Source organism: Dipteris shenzhenensis, chromosome 7 (assembly GCF_047967505.1).
Source record: "Dipteris shenzhenensis isolate YYH24624 ecotype China chromosome 7, Dip_SZ_1.0, whole genome shotgun sequence".
Taxonomy (NCBI): domain Eukaryota; kingdom Viridiplantae; phylum Streptophyta; class Polypodiopsida; order Gleicheniales; family Dipteridaceae; genus Dipteris; species Dipteris shenzhenensis.
Genome location: NC_141602.1, coordinates 2,362,260 through 2,376,137, shown reverse-complemented (window position 1 = coordinate 2,376,137; position 13,878 = coordinate 2,362,260). Strand labels below are relative to the sequence as shown.

General features: G+C 45.0%; 1 protein-coding gene across 2 annotated transcripts in view; it reads left to right on the top strand.

Annotated features, from left to right (window-relative positions):
* The window catches only part of LOC147899812 (myosin-11-like), a 120,377-nt gene that overhangs the window by 90,824 nt on the left and 15,675 nt on the right, over positions 1 to 13,878 (top strand). For both annotated transcript variants that reach the window (XM_087377032.1, XM_087377031.1), the window contains 6 exons: positions 6,194 to 6,340; positions 6,435 to 6,505; positions 6,643 to 6,742; positions 6,920 to 6,976; positions 7,262 to 7,318; positions 7,419 to 7,499. In XM_087377032.1, coding sequence (XP_087233158.1) covers positions 6,194 to 6,340; positions 6,435 to 6,505; positions 6,643 to 6,742; positions 6,920 to 6,976; positions 7,262 to 7,318; positions 7,419 to 7,499 — 513 coding nt within the window. The remainder of the gene's footprint in view (positions 1 to 6,193; positions 6,341 to 6,434; positions 6,506 to 6,642; positions 6,743 to 6,919; positions 6,977 to 7,261; positions 7,319 to 7,418; positions 7,500 to 13,878) is intronic.

Sequence of the window (13,878 nt, the reverse complement as noted above, 5' to 3'; positions counted from 1 at the left end):
ATATCTCAGAGGCACTCAGGATTTAGCCCTCTTCTATGGTGATCCAGGTTCACTTACCATGCATGCTTACACGGATAGTGACTGGGCAGGATGTTTTGACACTAGAGTGTCACATAGTGGCAATTGTTTTTTGCTTGGCAATTCATGTATTTCTTGGCTCAGCAAGAAGCAACCGACAGTTGCCACGTCTAGCTGTGAGGCTGAGTACATGGCAGCTTTGACCGCTACAGTAGAGTGTGTTTGGCTTCGACAGTTACGTACAGATCTTGGTATTTGCCAAACATCCTCCACTATTGTCTACACTGACAGCCAGAGTGGTTTGGCTATTACGCGTAACCCAGTGTTTCATGCGCGTACCAAGCATATTGAAGTTCACTATCATTATGTTCGGTAGTGGTTGTCAGCAGGAGACATAGAGTTGTCCTATCTTCCCAGAGAGGAAAACATCGCAGATATGTTTACAAAGGCACTTCCTCGTCCCAAGTTCGAAGTCTTCTGACAGGCTTTACACTTGGTTCCCTTTGTTACATGATCTGACATTCCTTGTACATTCATAGGTGGCTATATCCTTTAGGATGAACATGTGCCACCATGACCAGAAACTACCAGGTATTCTGAGACGTTTCCAGAGTACTTCAGCCCATCCCATGGAGGGGGGTTTGTAGGCCATCTTCTGGTGGTTCTAGTGATGCCCTATAGGCCATGGTATGTGCCTTGTAGGCATAAGTGTAGGCACTTATAGTGTTAGTGCCTTTTCGGCCACATAGGACACTTAGTCCTATGTGACACCTAGGACACTTAGTTCTAGGTCTAGGTACAAGTACTTCGTACTTGTGTGTTATCATCTATCTAAAGTTTGACGTGACTATTGATCTATTGACTCGCTACGTACCTGCACTCTCTCTTTCTTCGTTCCGTACCTTCAACAATATTTTCTATGTATTGAGTACATGTTGAGCTGGTTTGTAGGCTAGCTTTTGTACCTTGGTATGGTGTAAGTCCCTAGTTTTTTTTCTGGCTGCTCTATTTTCTGCTGTCCCCATAACTCTCTCTCAGGGGGGTGTAAGCTCAGCATTTTAGGAGTACACGCTCCTTATTTCTACCTGCCCTGTTGGGTAGATTTTGTACATCCTTTCTTCTCTGGGTATTTTAGGTCATGCCCACCTACTCCTCTTCACGTTTAAGATCATGTGAATTGGTTCTAATTTTGCAGGTTAGATGCCTTTTAAATATTCCTATCTCTTCCTCAGTACTTTTGCATTCCGAGTGGATCTTTTAATTTTAAGCTACATTTTTGTCCCTGGTTTTTTGCCATAACTTTAGTAGCATTCTTTACATCACTATCACTTCGAGTTGACGTGCATCTTTTGAAATATGCACAACTGTTATACTAAATGTTTCCATCCACTTCATCCCTTTTAGTGATAGTGAACCTCAATATGCTTTGTGTGAGCATGAAAAAATGTAGGCATCAGCGAAGATGACGGTACGAGCAATTTGACAGGCATAAAGATCTGCAAGTAATTTCCGGAGCCAAACACACTCTACTGTAGCTGTAAAAACTGCTGTGTACTCACATTCACAGCTAGAAGTAGCAACGTTAGTCTACTTCTTGCTGAACCAAGAAATACATGAAGTACCAAGCATGAACAACTAGTTGCCACTATGTGACACATGGGTGTCCGAGCAGCCAGCCCATCACTATCAGTGAATCCATGCATAACAAGTGAAGAAGCAGCCTCATAAAGGAAGCCCAAATCTTGAGTGCCTTTGAGATACCTGAAGACACGCTTGACATCATGCCAATGGTGCGTAGAGGGGATGTGCATATATCTGCTCAACTGTGAGACATCATACTGAAGATCGGGTCTCGTATGGCATAAGTAAATCAAACAACCAACTGCTTGCTGATAAAGAGTGACATCATATGCACCGCTGCCATCCTCAGAAGAGATGTGAAATCTAGGCTCTAATGGTGTTGATATTGGCTTGCAATCCTCAAACTGAAAATGCTGCAAAAGTTGTCCAATATACTTGGATTGTGACATCAAAATACCCCCCTCACTGCTAGCAAATTGAATGCCAAGATAGTAATGCAAAAGACCAAGATCAGACACATCAAATGTCTCTGCAAAGTTGCAATTTTCTCAGCATGTGTCCCAGTCACAAGCAGGTCATCGACATAGAGCACTAAAATCAGCAAATCTGTCCCACTCTTGCAGATGTAAAGAGTAGCCTCTGTAGGGCTGTTCTGAAAGCCAAGTGTGAGCAAATGAGCATAAATCTTGGAATACCAAGCTTTTAGGAGCTTCAACCTCAAAGCCAGGAGGTTGGGAAACATAGGCCTCTTCTTGCAAATGCCCATGAAGGAAAGCTATCTTGATATCAAGCTGATATACCTCCCAATGAAATTGGGTAGCAAAGGCAATAACAATGCGAATAATAGTGATCCTAGAAGTGGGGGAAAATGTCTCCTCAAAGTCAATGCCTTGCTATTGAGCATAGCCCTTAGCAACAAGACGGGCTTTGTAACGGTCCACTGAACCATCAACTTTTCGCTTAATCTTGTAAACCCACTTACTTCCAATGGCATTCTTGCCAAGAGGCAAGTCACATAACTCCCAGGTGTTATTCTGATTGATTGAGTCCAATTCACCTTGCATAGCCTTCAACCAATAATCATTCTTAAATGCATGCTGTAGCAACCAATGCACAAGCAACCAAATGAACATGCTCTTTGCGGACAACTGCTCTAGTACGGGCTAACATGTAAAAAGAAAAGCCCAATGGTGGTCTTGTGCAAAGTTAGCTGACTCATGTCGATCATCTGGACTAGGAGACCCAGATACTGCAAGACCAGACTCTTTCTTCTTTTCAGATGCAATTCTTTTCCTGCATTTAGAAATATCATGCCCAAGTTTCCTGCAATAGTTGCATCTCTTGTTGTTCTTTTTATCCCCCGAAGAAGAGGCATCATGGGAGTGACTAGCATGTGAATGAGGAGGTTTACCAGCTGAAGCCTTTCCTTTGCCTTTGTCTTTATGCTGGGCAGAAAAGGCTTGATGACTAGCCATAGAAGCATTGCCGTTTGCACGGCTTTGTTCCTCTTGTAGTAAGAGAGTAAAGGAATAGTGGTTGGCATTGCCACCTGCAACCAACTTCAATGTAGTAGCAAAACCTTGATAAGAGTCAGCAAGTACACAGCTCAAGAAAGATGAAGACCTTGAAGAAAAGTGCTGAGTTGATGTTCAGCAGCCCTTTATGAACTTGAGATGAGTCAGAAGTCACTGCAGCAACTGCCAGGGACGTAGAGCTCTCAGTTAGAGGTGAAAAGAGAGTATAGGATAGTAAGGCGGCTGTCCTAGAACACCTCAAGTTTCAACAGCCAGCAAAGGTCAATAAGTCAGCTGGTCTAGGGCACTCCAAAATGTAGCAGTAAGCCTCCAATTTGTAAGTCGGCTGATGTAGAGCTTCGAAATCGGCTGGCATGAACCACGAGGCAAGCCTTACTGCAGTAAATGTGTGTGCAGCAGGTGCATACAGCGTACAGTTCTGTACCAAGAAAAAAGGCATTCGTACAGCATTAAATGCTGATCTGCAGATCCGTACAGCATTCGTACAGCAATTAATGCATTGCTGTATGGTCCGTACAGCGCCTTACGGTGTCGCTGAAGCATTAAATGCAGGTGCAATTGATACATACAGTCCGTATGGCTGTACGAAACCACACGTGTGAAAGGTGGTTACAGTAGCAGGTAGAAACAGGTCCAAAACAGCTCGAGAATCCTGAATGAATCCTAAAACTAGCAGCAGTTTTCCTCAGAAGAGTTGCCAACGCTGGAAAAGCCCCAGGGAACGCATTTCTGGCAATGAAATGACTTGAAACTGCCTGGGGTAGCTGCAACTAGCACCAGAATATGCCGACCAGCAAGATGATGAGATGAAATGCAAGAGAACAAGCCTCGAACAGCACCAGGGTGACTGAAAATGGCTGAGGGGTAGATCCTTGACCTGCTCTGATACCACTGTAGGAAGCAAGGAAAATGGAAGCACAAGCTCAAAGAGTACTTGCTGTAATGAAAATGCTCTTACAATGAATGGAGGCTCAATAGGGAGCCAACATAACAAAACCCTAGGGCTAAATGCCCTAATTGGACTAAGTGTCCTAAGTGGTACATGCACTAATTGTACCAACTGACCTAACTGATTGTAACTAGGCCTACAAGGCACATACCAAGGATTCAGTGGCACCTATGGATAGCCCATAGAATGGCGTACATTCCCAAGGTTGACCGTTAGGTCTCTCTCTTTGCACTGCATCCCCTTCGTCGAAGATGAGATAAGGACTATGTCATCAGCTTATAGCAATATCTGTATCATGAGGTCGGCCAGTAATGATCTCTCGTCTCCTAGGCAGTCTAGGAAGGAAGTGATGTCATCAATGTAAAGCCTGAAGAGAGTCGGTGAGAGCGGGCAACCATGCTTCACCGCGATCATGCTCTCGACCCAGACCGATAGACCACCAGGGGCACGAAGTATGCCTCTGATTGACTCATGTAGGCTCATTACACCCCAGATTAGTGTCTCTGGAATTTGCATCTCTTGTAGTCTCCTGATCATGTGGGATCGCGGGACAATGTCGAATGCCTTCTGAAAGTCTACAAAACATGTGTAGACTTTCTGGTGTCTGGACCTTGCTTCCTCAATGATAGCCCTTAGAGTGAAAATGTGATCTATGGTTTCGGGAATCCTACTTGTCCAAGTGCTTGCTGCCCTCGAGCCTTTGTGTGACTGTTAAGTTCCCTCTCTAACACCGATCCATAGATCTTGGACAAAGTGTGGCCAATCGTGAGGGTGCGATTATTCCTGGTATCCATAGGGTCCCCGGCTTTGTGTAGCGGCACAATAGTGGTAGTACTTCAAGCAGGTGGGAAGTCGTGGCATACAGCCTGATTGAAAGTATGTAGAGAATCAAAACAAGTACAGTTTTTTTTGGGGGTAACTCTTGCCCAATGAAGGGCCAGATCTCGTGTATAATTGTCTTTGGTATGTTGTCGCATGATACAATATTGATCAACTTGGGATTTCTGGACACTTTTGCCAAACAAGAGTGTGCTATGCAACCATGAAGTGAATTGTAAAGTGGATTATATTCAACATGTGGCATGTGTCTACATGTGAGGAGTAACATCGTTAATAGGAATATAGCCCTGTGTTGTTGTTGAGTTCTATTGTATAAGGCATTGCAAGTGTGCATTTTTTATCAACAGGCAATGTGCTTCAATGGTGTTTAGTTTGTTAGTGGTTATTGACTGGTTTAGAGTGGTGGGCGGGAACTTACGGCAATATACTACTCATAAAGCATTTAAAGCACCCCTCCACATTGGGCATTAGCATCCTGTCAAGGTATTTTTATAGACTGCTGATTCCTATGGCCCAAGGCGAAACGGATTTCATTTAACTACCTTCTACACTCTCATCTTCTAGCCAGATGGAGTAACTTGTTTCCTTGGCTGCACCAGCTTATGTGTTTCAGAATGGACAAACTAGGGCTGGAAGGTACATGCCAGCCTTTTAAGCTAGGATGTCTAGCATTCAAAAGCATACAAATGATGTTGTTGGGACAAAATTTACTTCGAATTCGTGGCTTTTATTGTTGTAGTAACGCTGCCACAACTTCAAATTCTTACCTCACTGCATCATTTTGTGAGTAGAGGAACTGAGTGTATAAATAAAGTTGTTTTACAGTTATCTGAGATGCCCCAAATATGCTGCCAAACTTGGGACATTCGCTGATGCATAAGGGTCGTAAGGGCAGCATGGAAAATCCGGTCCCGAGAAGCCCAAGGAATGTTTTCTATCAACATGTGACTTTGTTGTGTGTCTTGTTGATCACTGTGTTGTCATTTTTCTGAGTGTATGACTCATTTAGAAGCTTGATGATTGTTACGTGCATTGATACATGTCTTTTTTGGGACAAGTAAATGGGAGATCAAATGAGGCAATGGAACTCATGAGACATTCATAAAAGAACAGTTTGGCAGTCGGGGGAGGAGGAAGTTAGTTCTGAAGGTCTTAACATTTGTTTCAATGTAAACAATATCCCTACTTCTGCTGAGGTTGAAGATAGCTACAGATACGTCCTGACTTAAGATTGTGTGAATGCTGAGTATGGCTTTCCTCTTTTGTAAAGGCACCGAGGACATCTCGAGGTATTTTGGCAAAAGGGCAATCTCGGTCCCCAAGTACAATCTCCTCAGCTCAACATTCATTGAGCAGCCAGTGGCACAGCATTATAAATAGTCTTAATTCGCTTCTTAGCACTCTCCGGGCCAATCATGTATGTGCTCCATTTACCTTGTTGGGATATCTATGTGCAAATTTGATTATCTGTGTCCTATAAATAAGAAATGACACTCTTCTACCTGTTGTAGGTTCCCCCTTTCTTGATCTGTAAGATTTTTACACAGATATTCTCTTTTATCAATGTACAGCTTTTCAACAGGTAATGTATTTGAGCTTTGGCTGGGGATTTTCCTTTATTGTTCCAGTAATGGTGCCATGAATTTTCTTGTTTGTTTTTTGGCATTGATTTAAGCAAAATTTCTGGAGGGCCTCATCTCCGTCGGTTTGTTTTGACAGTCTGTTATTGAGACGTGAGTGCTGCTCTTTTAGTAATGGGGAATATGTCAAGGCTGGCCTGGCAGAACTAGAACGCTGGATATTTGAAGCTTCAGAGAAGGTATGTAATGTGTGTTTGTGTGTGTCTGTGTATAACTGAGTTAGGTTAGTGAATCCCACTATATGTGAATCTGTATTGATTGGTATCGCTTCTTGAGGCTTTGATTGTTTTCTCCTTTCCTGTTTGTAATCTGTATTTCTTAGCACCTGCAACTTGTGAACATGCTCGGACTGACAGTATGTAGGGAGGTCCTGGGATGAGCTTAGATTTATCAGACAGGCAGTTGGATTTCTGGTATGTTTCACTTTCCAGATCTTTCTCTGCTTTTTCCTTCTGATTATTCATGAGGCAAGCATACAATGACAATGACAATGACAATGACAGTGCATTAAGTATGCATTTAAATCAGATCCTAAGTTCTTTGATACAAGGTTAGTGGGACACAGATAGGGAATGCCATACGAGTACCTCTTTTTACATTAGGCTTTTATTTCTCCTGCTCGCATCACCTTTCCCTTTTTTCCCCTTTCTCGCTGCTCTACCTCATTTTGTCAGCACCTTTGTTTCAAATATATGCAGGTGATTCATCAGAAGACTAAGAAATCGCTTGATGAGATAATGCATGACTTGTGCCCGGTAAAGCTCTCTGCCAATAGGAGATGCTTAGCTTGAAGCTTTGCCGATCGTATGATTTTTGTCACAAAAAATCTTAGCAAAGAGTGGTGCATCTGGACAGGTGTTGAGCGTGCAGCAACTATATCGTATCAGTACAATGTATTGGGACGACAAATATGGGACACACAGTGTATCCCCTGAAGTAAGTATGTTTTCCTTTGGATTTAAGAACTTGGATTTGGGTCTGTCACTGTACTACTTACGGTTCTGCAGGAATACATGGATGTTGTCTTGCTCGATCTCGGTCTAAACAGATCTCGGTCTAAACAGTATACAATCAAGGAGTTAATCACTAGTCTTGGTCCATTCTCTAAACTCTAAACCCTGAATAACAGGGTTGAGTGTGTAATAAATGCTATTACAAGCAGTGCAGAGTATTAGAATGGTTTTTGTGAGTCTGAAAGTATCTTAAGTTTCTGGAAGGGAATCAACTGTCGGATCCTATGGGTGCAGCTATATAGGAGGGCCTGACATTCAGTGACCTTATTGGCCTATCAAAATCTCTTTGTTGCTTATAGACCCTCGCTGGTGGTAATTGGACAGATGCACAGTAAAGTACTTTCAGATAGCACGCTCAAGGGTTGGTCATCAAATCTGCTATAGTTGAGGGATACGACTGTTATTCTTGAAGCCACCGTCTAGTATTCTGGTTTCAGCAGTAAAAATTAAGATCAGATGCCATGCAATAAGGTTTTCTGAAAGACTGGGTTTACTTGGTGATACTGATTTAACCTCACCATTTAGGTTATAGTAGTGTAACCTTACTATCTCAACCAAGATTTCGTCTATGACATCATTTGTAAATGCTTGGAGGAACCCCAGCTCATTACAAAGCAATTAGGTTGGTTCTATAGCCCCTTGGTAGCAAGTGGGGAGTGAGAAAAAGGATCTATCTTGTGATGTCGAGTTTATTTTGAAGAAAAGGATCTATCTTGTGATGTCGAGTTTATTTTGAAAGTGTTTACTGAGTAACAGAATCTCGAGATTCTAGCTTTTTCTGGCATGGATTGTATAGTGTTTTTTTGGGACCTTTAAAAAAAGAGTGCCTATTTTGTAGTCTTAGTCAATCGAGAGCAACCAGAGCCTTGATTGAAGAAATGCTATATGCCTGTGTGTGTGTTTGTCCTACACAGATTTTCTCTTGATGTAATATTTCAGCTTACCAGTTTTCTGGGATAGCTATCTTATAATATAAAGCATCCACAGTTTTCACTAAAAAAAAGTGTGTGTGTGTGTGTTTGTCGTACACGGAGATTTTCTCTTGATGTAATCCGTGTGTGTGTGTGTGTAATATAAAGCTACATGGAGTTATGGCTTCATGGTATCCATGGGACTGAATCACTAAGCTGAATATTCCCAATAACTAAGACAATCACATACAGGTTTTAATGAGGAGATATTGGCTGAATGGCGTGATAGTGGCATTGAGTTGAAGTACTCTGACCCTCTCCCACTGTATCCGGGTTATTTATTGACGAACTTGATGCATGGACTCCTTCAAATAGTGGCATGGTTTCCAGCTTGGTGGGGATTGGTCTCGTCTTACTACTATATACAGCTGACATGGTTACTCTTACATAGGTTGAAAGGATGCTACAGAATCACCTAGATGCATTGGAGATATTGTCATTGTTCGAGCATGCAAGTGAATACTACAAAATCAGAATTATGACAATCGGGACACTTCAAAACAGTTCCTCTAAAGGGGAAGAGTTGAAAGTGGTCCCACCATGCAAACACATGAGCCCTCTGATGTGATGCAAAGAGCTCACGTATTTGTGTCTATCAGGCTGTCTCCCGCGGTGGCGGGGGGCACGGCGGGGGGCGCTCTCTCTTGGATCTTTGTATCCGATGCGCTACATCAAGAGTAATGCCTCGTCTTGGGCAGTCCCCTGTGAGGAGGGCTGAGATAGGCCAGACCTCAATCGTGCGTGCTCTGCTCACCCCACATGCCGTGTGTGGTCTTCGTGTCTCTCATCCAGCCACATCCTGGTGACGGGTCTCACTGCTGATCCATAGTGCTCTCGTCTCCTCGAGCTGCTCCCCCTCGATCTCATCTGGTGTTGGCTCGGGTGCGTAAAAATCAGTGATGCGTGTCTGCGCTTGGTCTAGCTCGGTGTCCTGAGGCATCAATTGTAGCTGATCTCTGGCTTGCCGCACAAGGAAATGTCTGTGTCTCCGCATCTCAATCATGTAGAGCCCAATGCAAACCTGATCTGGAAAATGTATCAGCTATGTGAGTGGTCCAAAGCTGCCCCTCTTGAAAGAGACTGTGGTATTGCTCTCGGATCTCATAGTAAGCCGCACAGACACATAGAAAATGCTCCTCTGTCTCGACCTCCCCCATCGTGCATAGTCTACAGACCCGCTGCTCTCTAGGTATGCCGCTCGCTCTCTCTGCGTCAATCCGCAACTGGTGGGATGAGACTCGTATCTATTTAATAGCGATCCGCAAGGCATGTGAGACTTTCTTATCCCCGAGGTAACTAGGGCCTGATGATGAGACCATGATCCGATATCCTCAGAAAGTGGTCATGATAGAACTGGGTCTTGGTGGGGAACTCTTGACACCCCCAGCCCGAGATGTGTGGAGAAAGTCTAACCTTTATGATACGGTTAATCTCATCATATGGAATGAGCTCGAGTGGTGCATCCATGCTGTACTGAAAGGGGGAGAGCCTATCTTCTGGATACTGTGGCTATCAAACCATGTGGACACCCGCGCATGCCATACTATATCAAAGCCTCTCTCTGTCAGTTGTCGAGATGACTCCCATGCCAGTTTCGTCGGTAATCTCCCCTGAGGTAGGGCCCAAACTCTGTGGAGAGAAGTCACAGTCTGGAAGAGGGCGTCCACCTGGAGAGGTGTCATGGCGAACTCTGCCTCTATGATGTGGTGGGGAACTGAAGGGTTACTTCGAATCATCCTAGATCCCATGATCACCTGTAGCCTCTCAAACCCCTTCCAGTCAGTAGCTGAAACGTCACCCAGGTGCTGCATACATGGGAGTCGGTCTCACGAGATTGTCAAAAAGCCAGCCCTTTGTCGGTGGATCTTGGAAATGTGCCTGGAAACATTGTCTCTCTAATCGGGCCAGGGCACCCTTCCCTCGGGTGAGTCGTGCTCTGGCAGCATGGGTCATCGTGAAGACTGCCCCTAGGTATGTGTAGGACTGCAATATTGAAACCAAAAGGTAGGCTGTTTCACACAATAATCACCACTTAATCAATTGGAGAAGAAGAACACAATCGCTCCAGGATAGCGGCAGTAGCAGACTGGGTACAATTCCCCCCCCTAGATGAGTGGCTCACGCTTCCTCATCTAGAGTATTTATAATATTTCATAAAAGCACAAGGAGCCAAAATTATCTCTTTCTTCCAAAATAAGGGGTTTGCTTTACATAGCCTCTTTGGACCCAAAATTGATTTATGTCCTCTCTAAAATATATTGCTTAAACTTGTAATATTAAAGAAATACCAAATTGGCCCATGGCCATAAAAGATGCGCTGTGCGACACCTCGATCGGTACCCTCGCAAAAACTCCAATCCTCGCCGTGAGTTCCATCACATGTACTCAAACCGCCAATTACATTAGTTATTAACAATCAGTTGAGCAAATTACCGAATCAACGGATCCCAACATAACCGCGCTCAAAGTACAATAATCAGGCACAACACCAATAACACTAGCGACATCAGTATTAACATGGAAGCACCCACAATACAGACCATCTAGCATGGCAAAACACAAGCTAGTCAGGCGTCCCCAACTAACCACAGAAAGCATTCACTAGGACCCCCGTCGCGTTCGGTGCGCTCCTATGGAATACTTTGCCATAGTCACACTCGACTAAAATAAGATAATATCCAAAGCAAGATATACCAGAAATATAATTTTTGTAACAACTATCTCCTCTGGCTCCCCTTGGTAAGTGAAACTATGTCGTCGTCGATGTCGATGAAGTAGTGCTTGGGATGTGTTGAGGATCATAACCTTGGTTTTCCCAAGGTTGACTGTCAGGTCTCTCTCTGTGCAGAACATCTCCAAGGCCTCCAAGTGTTTTTGCAATCCCTGGGCTGAGGACGAAATGAGGACTATGTCATCTGCATATCGTAGTATCTGTACCATCAAATCAGCCAATAGGGAGCCCTCTCCTCCTAATTGATCAACAAAGGATGTGATCTCATCAATGTATAGCCCGAAGAGAGTTGGTGAAAGGGGGCAGCGCTGCTTCACCCCTATGGTGCTTTCAACCTAGCTTGATAGGCCCCTAGGAGCGTGGACTCGCCCTCTGACGGAATCATATAAACTCATCACTCCCTAGATCATGACCTCTGGGAGATGTAGCTCCTATAGTTGCCTGATCAGGCGAGGGCGAGCGACTGTGTCAAAGGCCTTCTGAAAGTCCACGAAGCAAGTGTAGACCTTCTGGTGGCTTGACTTTGCGTCCTTGATGATGGCTCTCAGGGTAAAATTGTGGTTCAGTGTGCAGTGCTATCTCTAGAAGCCTGTTTGCCCAAGAGCCCGTTGTCCATGGCTCTCTGTATGGCTACAGATCGCTCTCTCCAGTACCGATCCATAAATATTAGCCAGAGTGTCGCCAATCATGAGAGTGCGGTAGTTCCTAGTATCCACGGGGTCCCTTGCCTTATGTATCGGTACAATGGTGGTAGTGCTCCAAGTAGGTGGGAAACAGTGGCATACTGCATGGTTGAACAGAGGCGCTCTAACCGGGGCCAAGAACTCCTGTCCATGTGGGAATTGCTCTGTACGTAGCCCCTCATGGTCTAGTGCTCTCCGGTTATGTAGACGGAGGAGAGCATTCCTCACATTCTGCACTGTGAACAAGTGACAAGTAGTGGGTCTGGGCATAGAGGACATATCTGGTGGCGTCTGACTTGGGATGTCGTATAAGGAGCATGCATATCTGTGCCAAATCTCCGGGTCCGTGATGGGAATGGGCCATTTCCCCTCTGATAGGAGTCCCCAGCCGATAGTTGGGTCTCCCCCTCGAAAGGATCCGACCACCTCATTAATCCTGCGAGTGAGGAAAGTCTGCTTCTTTCGTCGTGTCATTCGACGTGAGATGCGATGCGCCTCAGATGAGGTCAGGTGACCCAGGGTTTGCTCGCGTGTGAAGTGAGCTCCCATCTCGTTACATTTATCATCGTACCATGGGTTCTAAGGCACATTCCCAACCGGGGGATGTGTGGGTCGAGTCGTAGGGAAAGGTATGATGTCAGCCTTGTGTACCACTGAAGCCAAAGTGGCTGAAACTTGAGCAAGATCTACCTCCGCTCCACGTAGGTACTAGGGTTGGAAGCTTTGAGCTAAGTGACTCATGTAAGCTGGATCGAGAGTCCGGTCAAAGTGAACATGGGTCCGAGTGGGCGCATGAAGGACTCTGTGTGTGGCTGGCTTGGTGGTGGAAATACAAAATGTTAGGTATGAGTGGTTAGCACCAAGTGGGGGAGGGGGTACTACAATGTAGAGAATCTGAGTTGCGAAGGCAAGGGAGCCCATAAGGTGGTCCAATGTGCTTGCGCCGCCGCACCCCCCCCCCCCCCAATGTGGGAAACAAGTGAGTCCACTAGATGATGGCCATCTCTGAAGACTATTGTATATGATCAGATCATGTACTACTCCCATCACAAGTAGGTGCCACCCATACCGTGTCACGTGTGGAGCATCTGCTGAGTGTCTCACTATCCCGAGCTCAGCCGCATCGAACTCTTGTACTATGAGGGAATCAGATGCAAAGTCAAGTAGTCCCAAATGGTTGTCCCTTGTGCGTGCATTAAAGTCACCAAGGAGGAGTGTGTCACCCTGTCTAGAGAACTCTTTGGTATCATCATGTATGAGTTCATACGGGCTGTTTCCCTCTGTGGCAACCTCACGTGCATAGGATAATGTATCCGGAGGAAAGTAGCACACCACAATGAAGATGGGTCTTCCCTCTGGTAGCTGAACTCTAATCCACATGTGCCGTGCATGTTCCTCTTTCCTAACCACCATTGAAAGGAGTGGCCTGAGAGCTGATTTGAAGAGGACAGCCACACCCCCAGAGCCTTGTACTCCGCTATCCCTCCTTAGTTCCCTCCTATGGGCAAACTCCCATGTGTATCCTGTCACGGTGGGCCCTCTCTCGGGACGCTCGTGTGTCTCGGTATAGAAACCTATGTCCTTGTCAGTGTATGTCTCTAGGAAACCTCCTGGGTCAGACCAGAGGGTGCCATTGCAGCTCCAAACTGCCATTTTCAAACCTCCTTGTGCTCTCTTCTCTTGGGTGTGACACCGTCATGTGCTGTCTATTTCTCCTTCTTCTCTTCCTTCCCTTTCTCCCTTGTCTGCTCTCTCTCTGATAATCAGTTTTCCATCCCTGTAGGCTGCCCATTTACTAGCATCTCTTGCTGCCATAACCCGAACCATTCCTTCTCTCATATGTTCCTGCAGCAGCAGTGTGTGGTCATCATCCAAGTATATTATGGTCCCCTTCAAGGTTGCCCTCATGCTCATGAG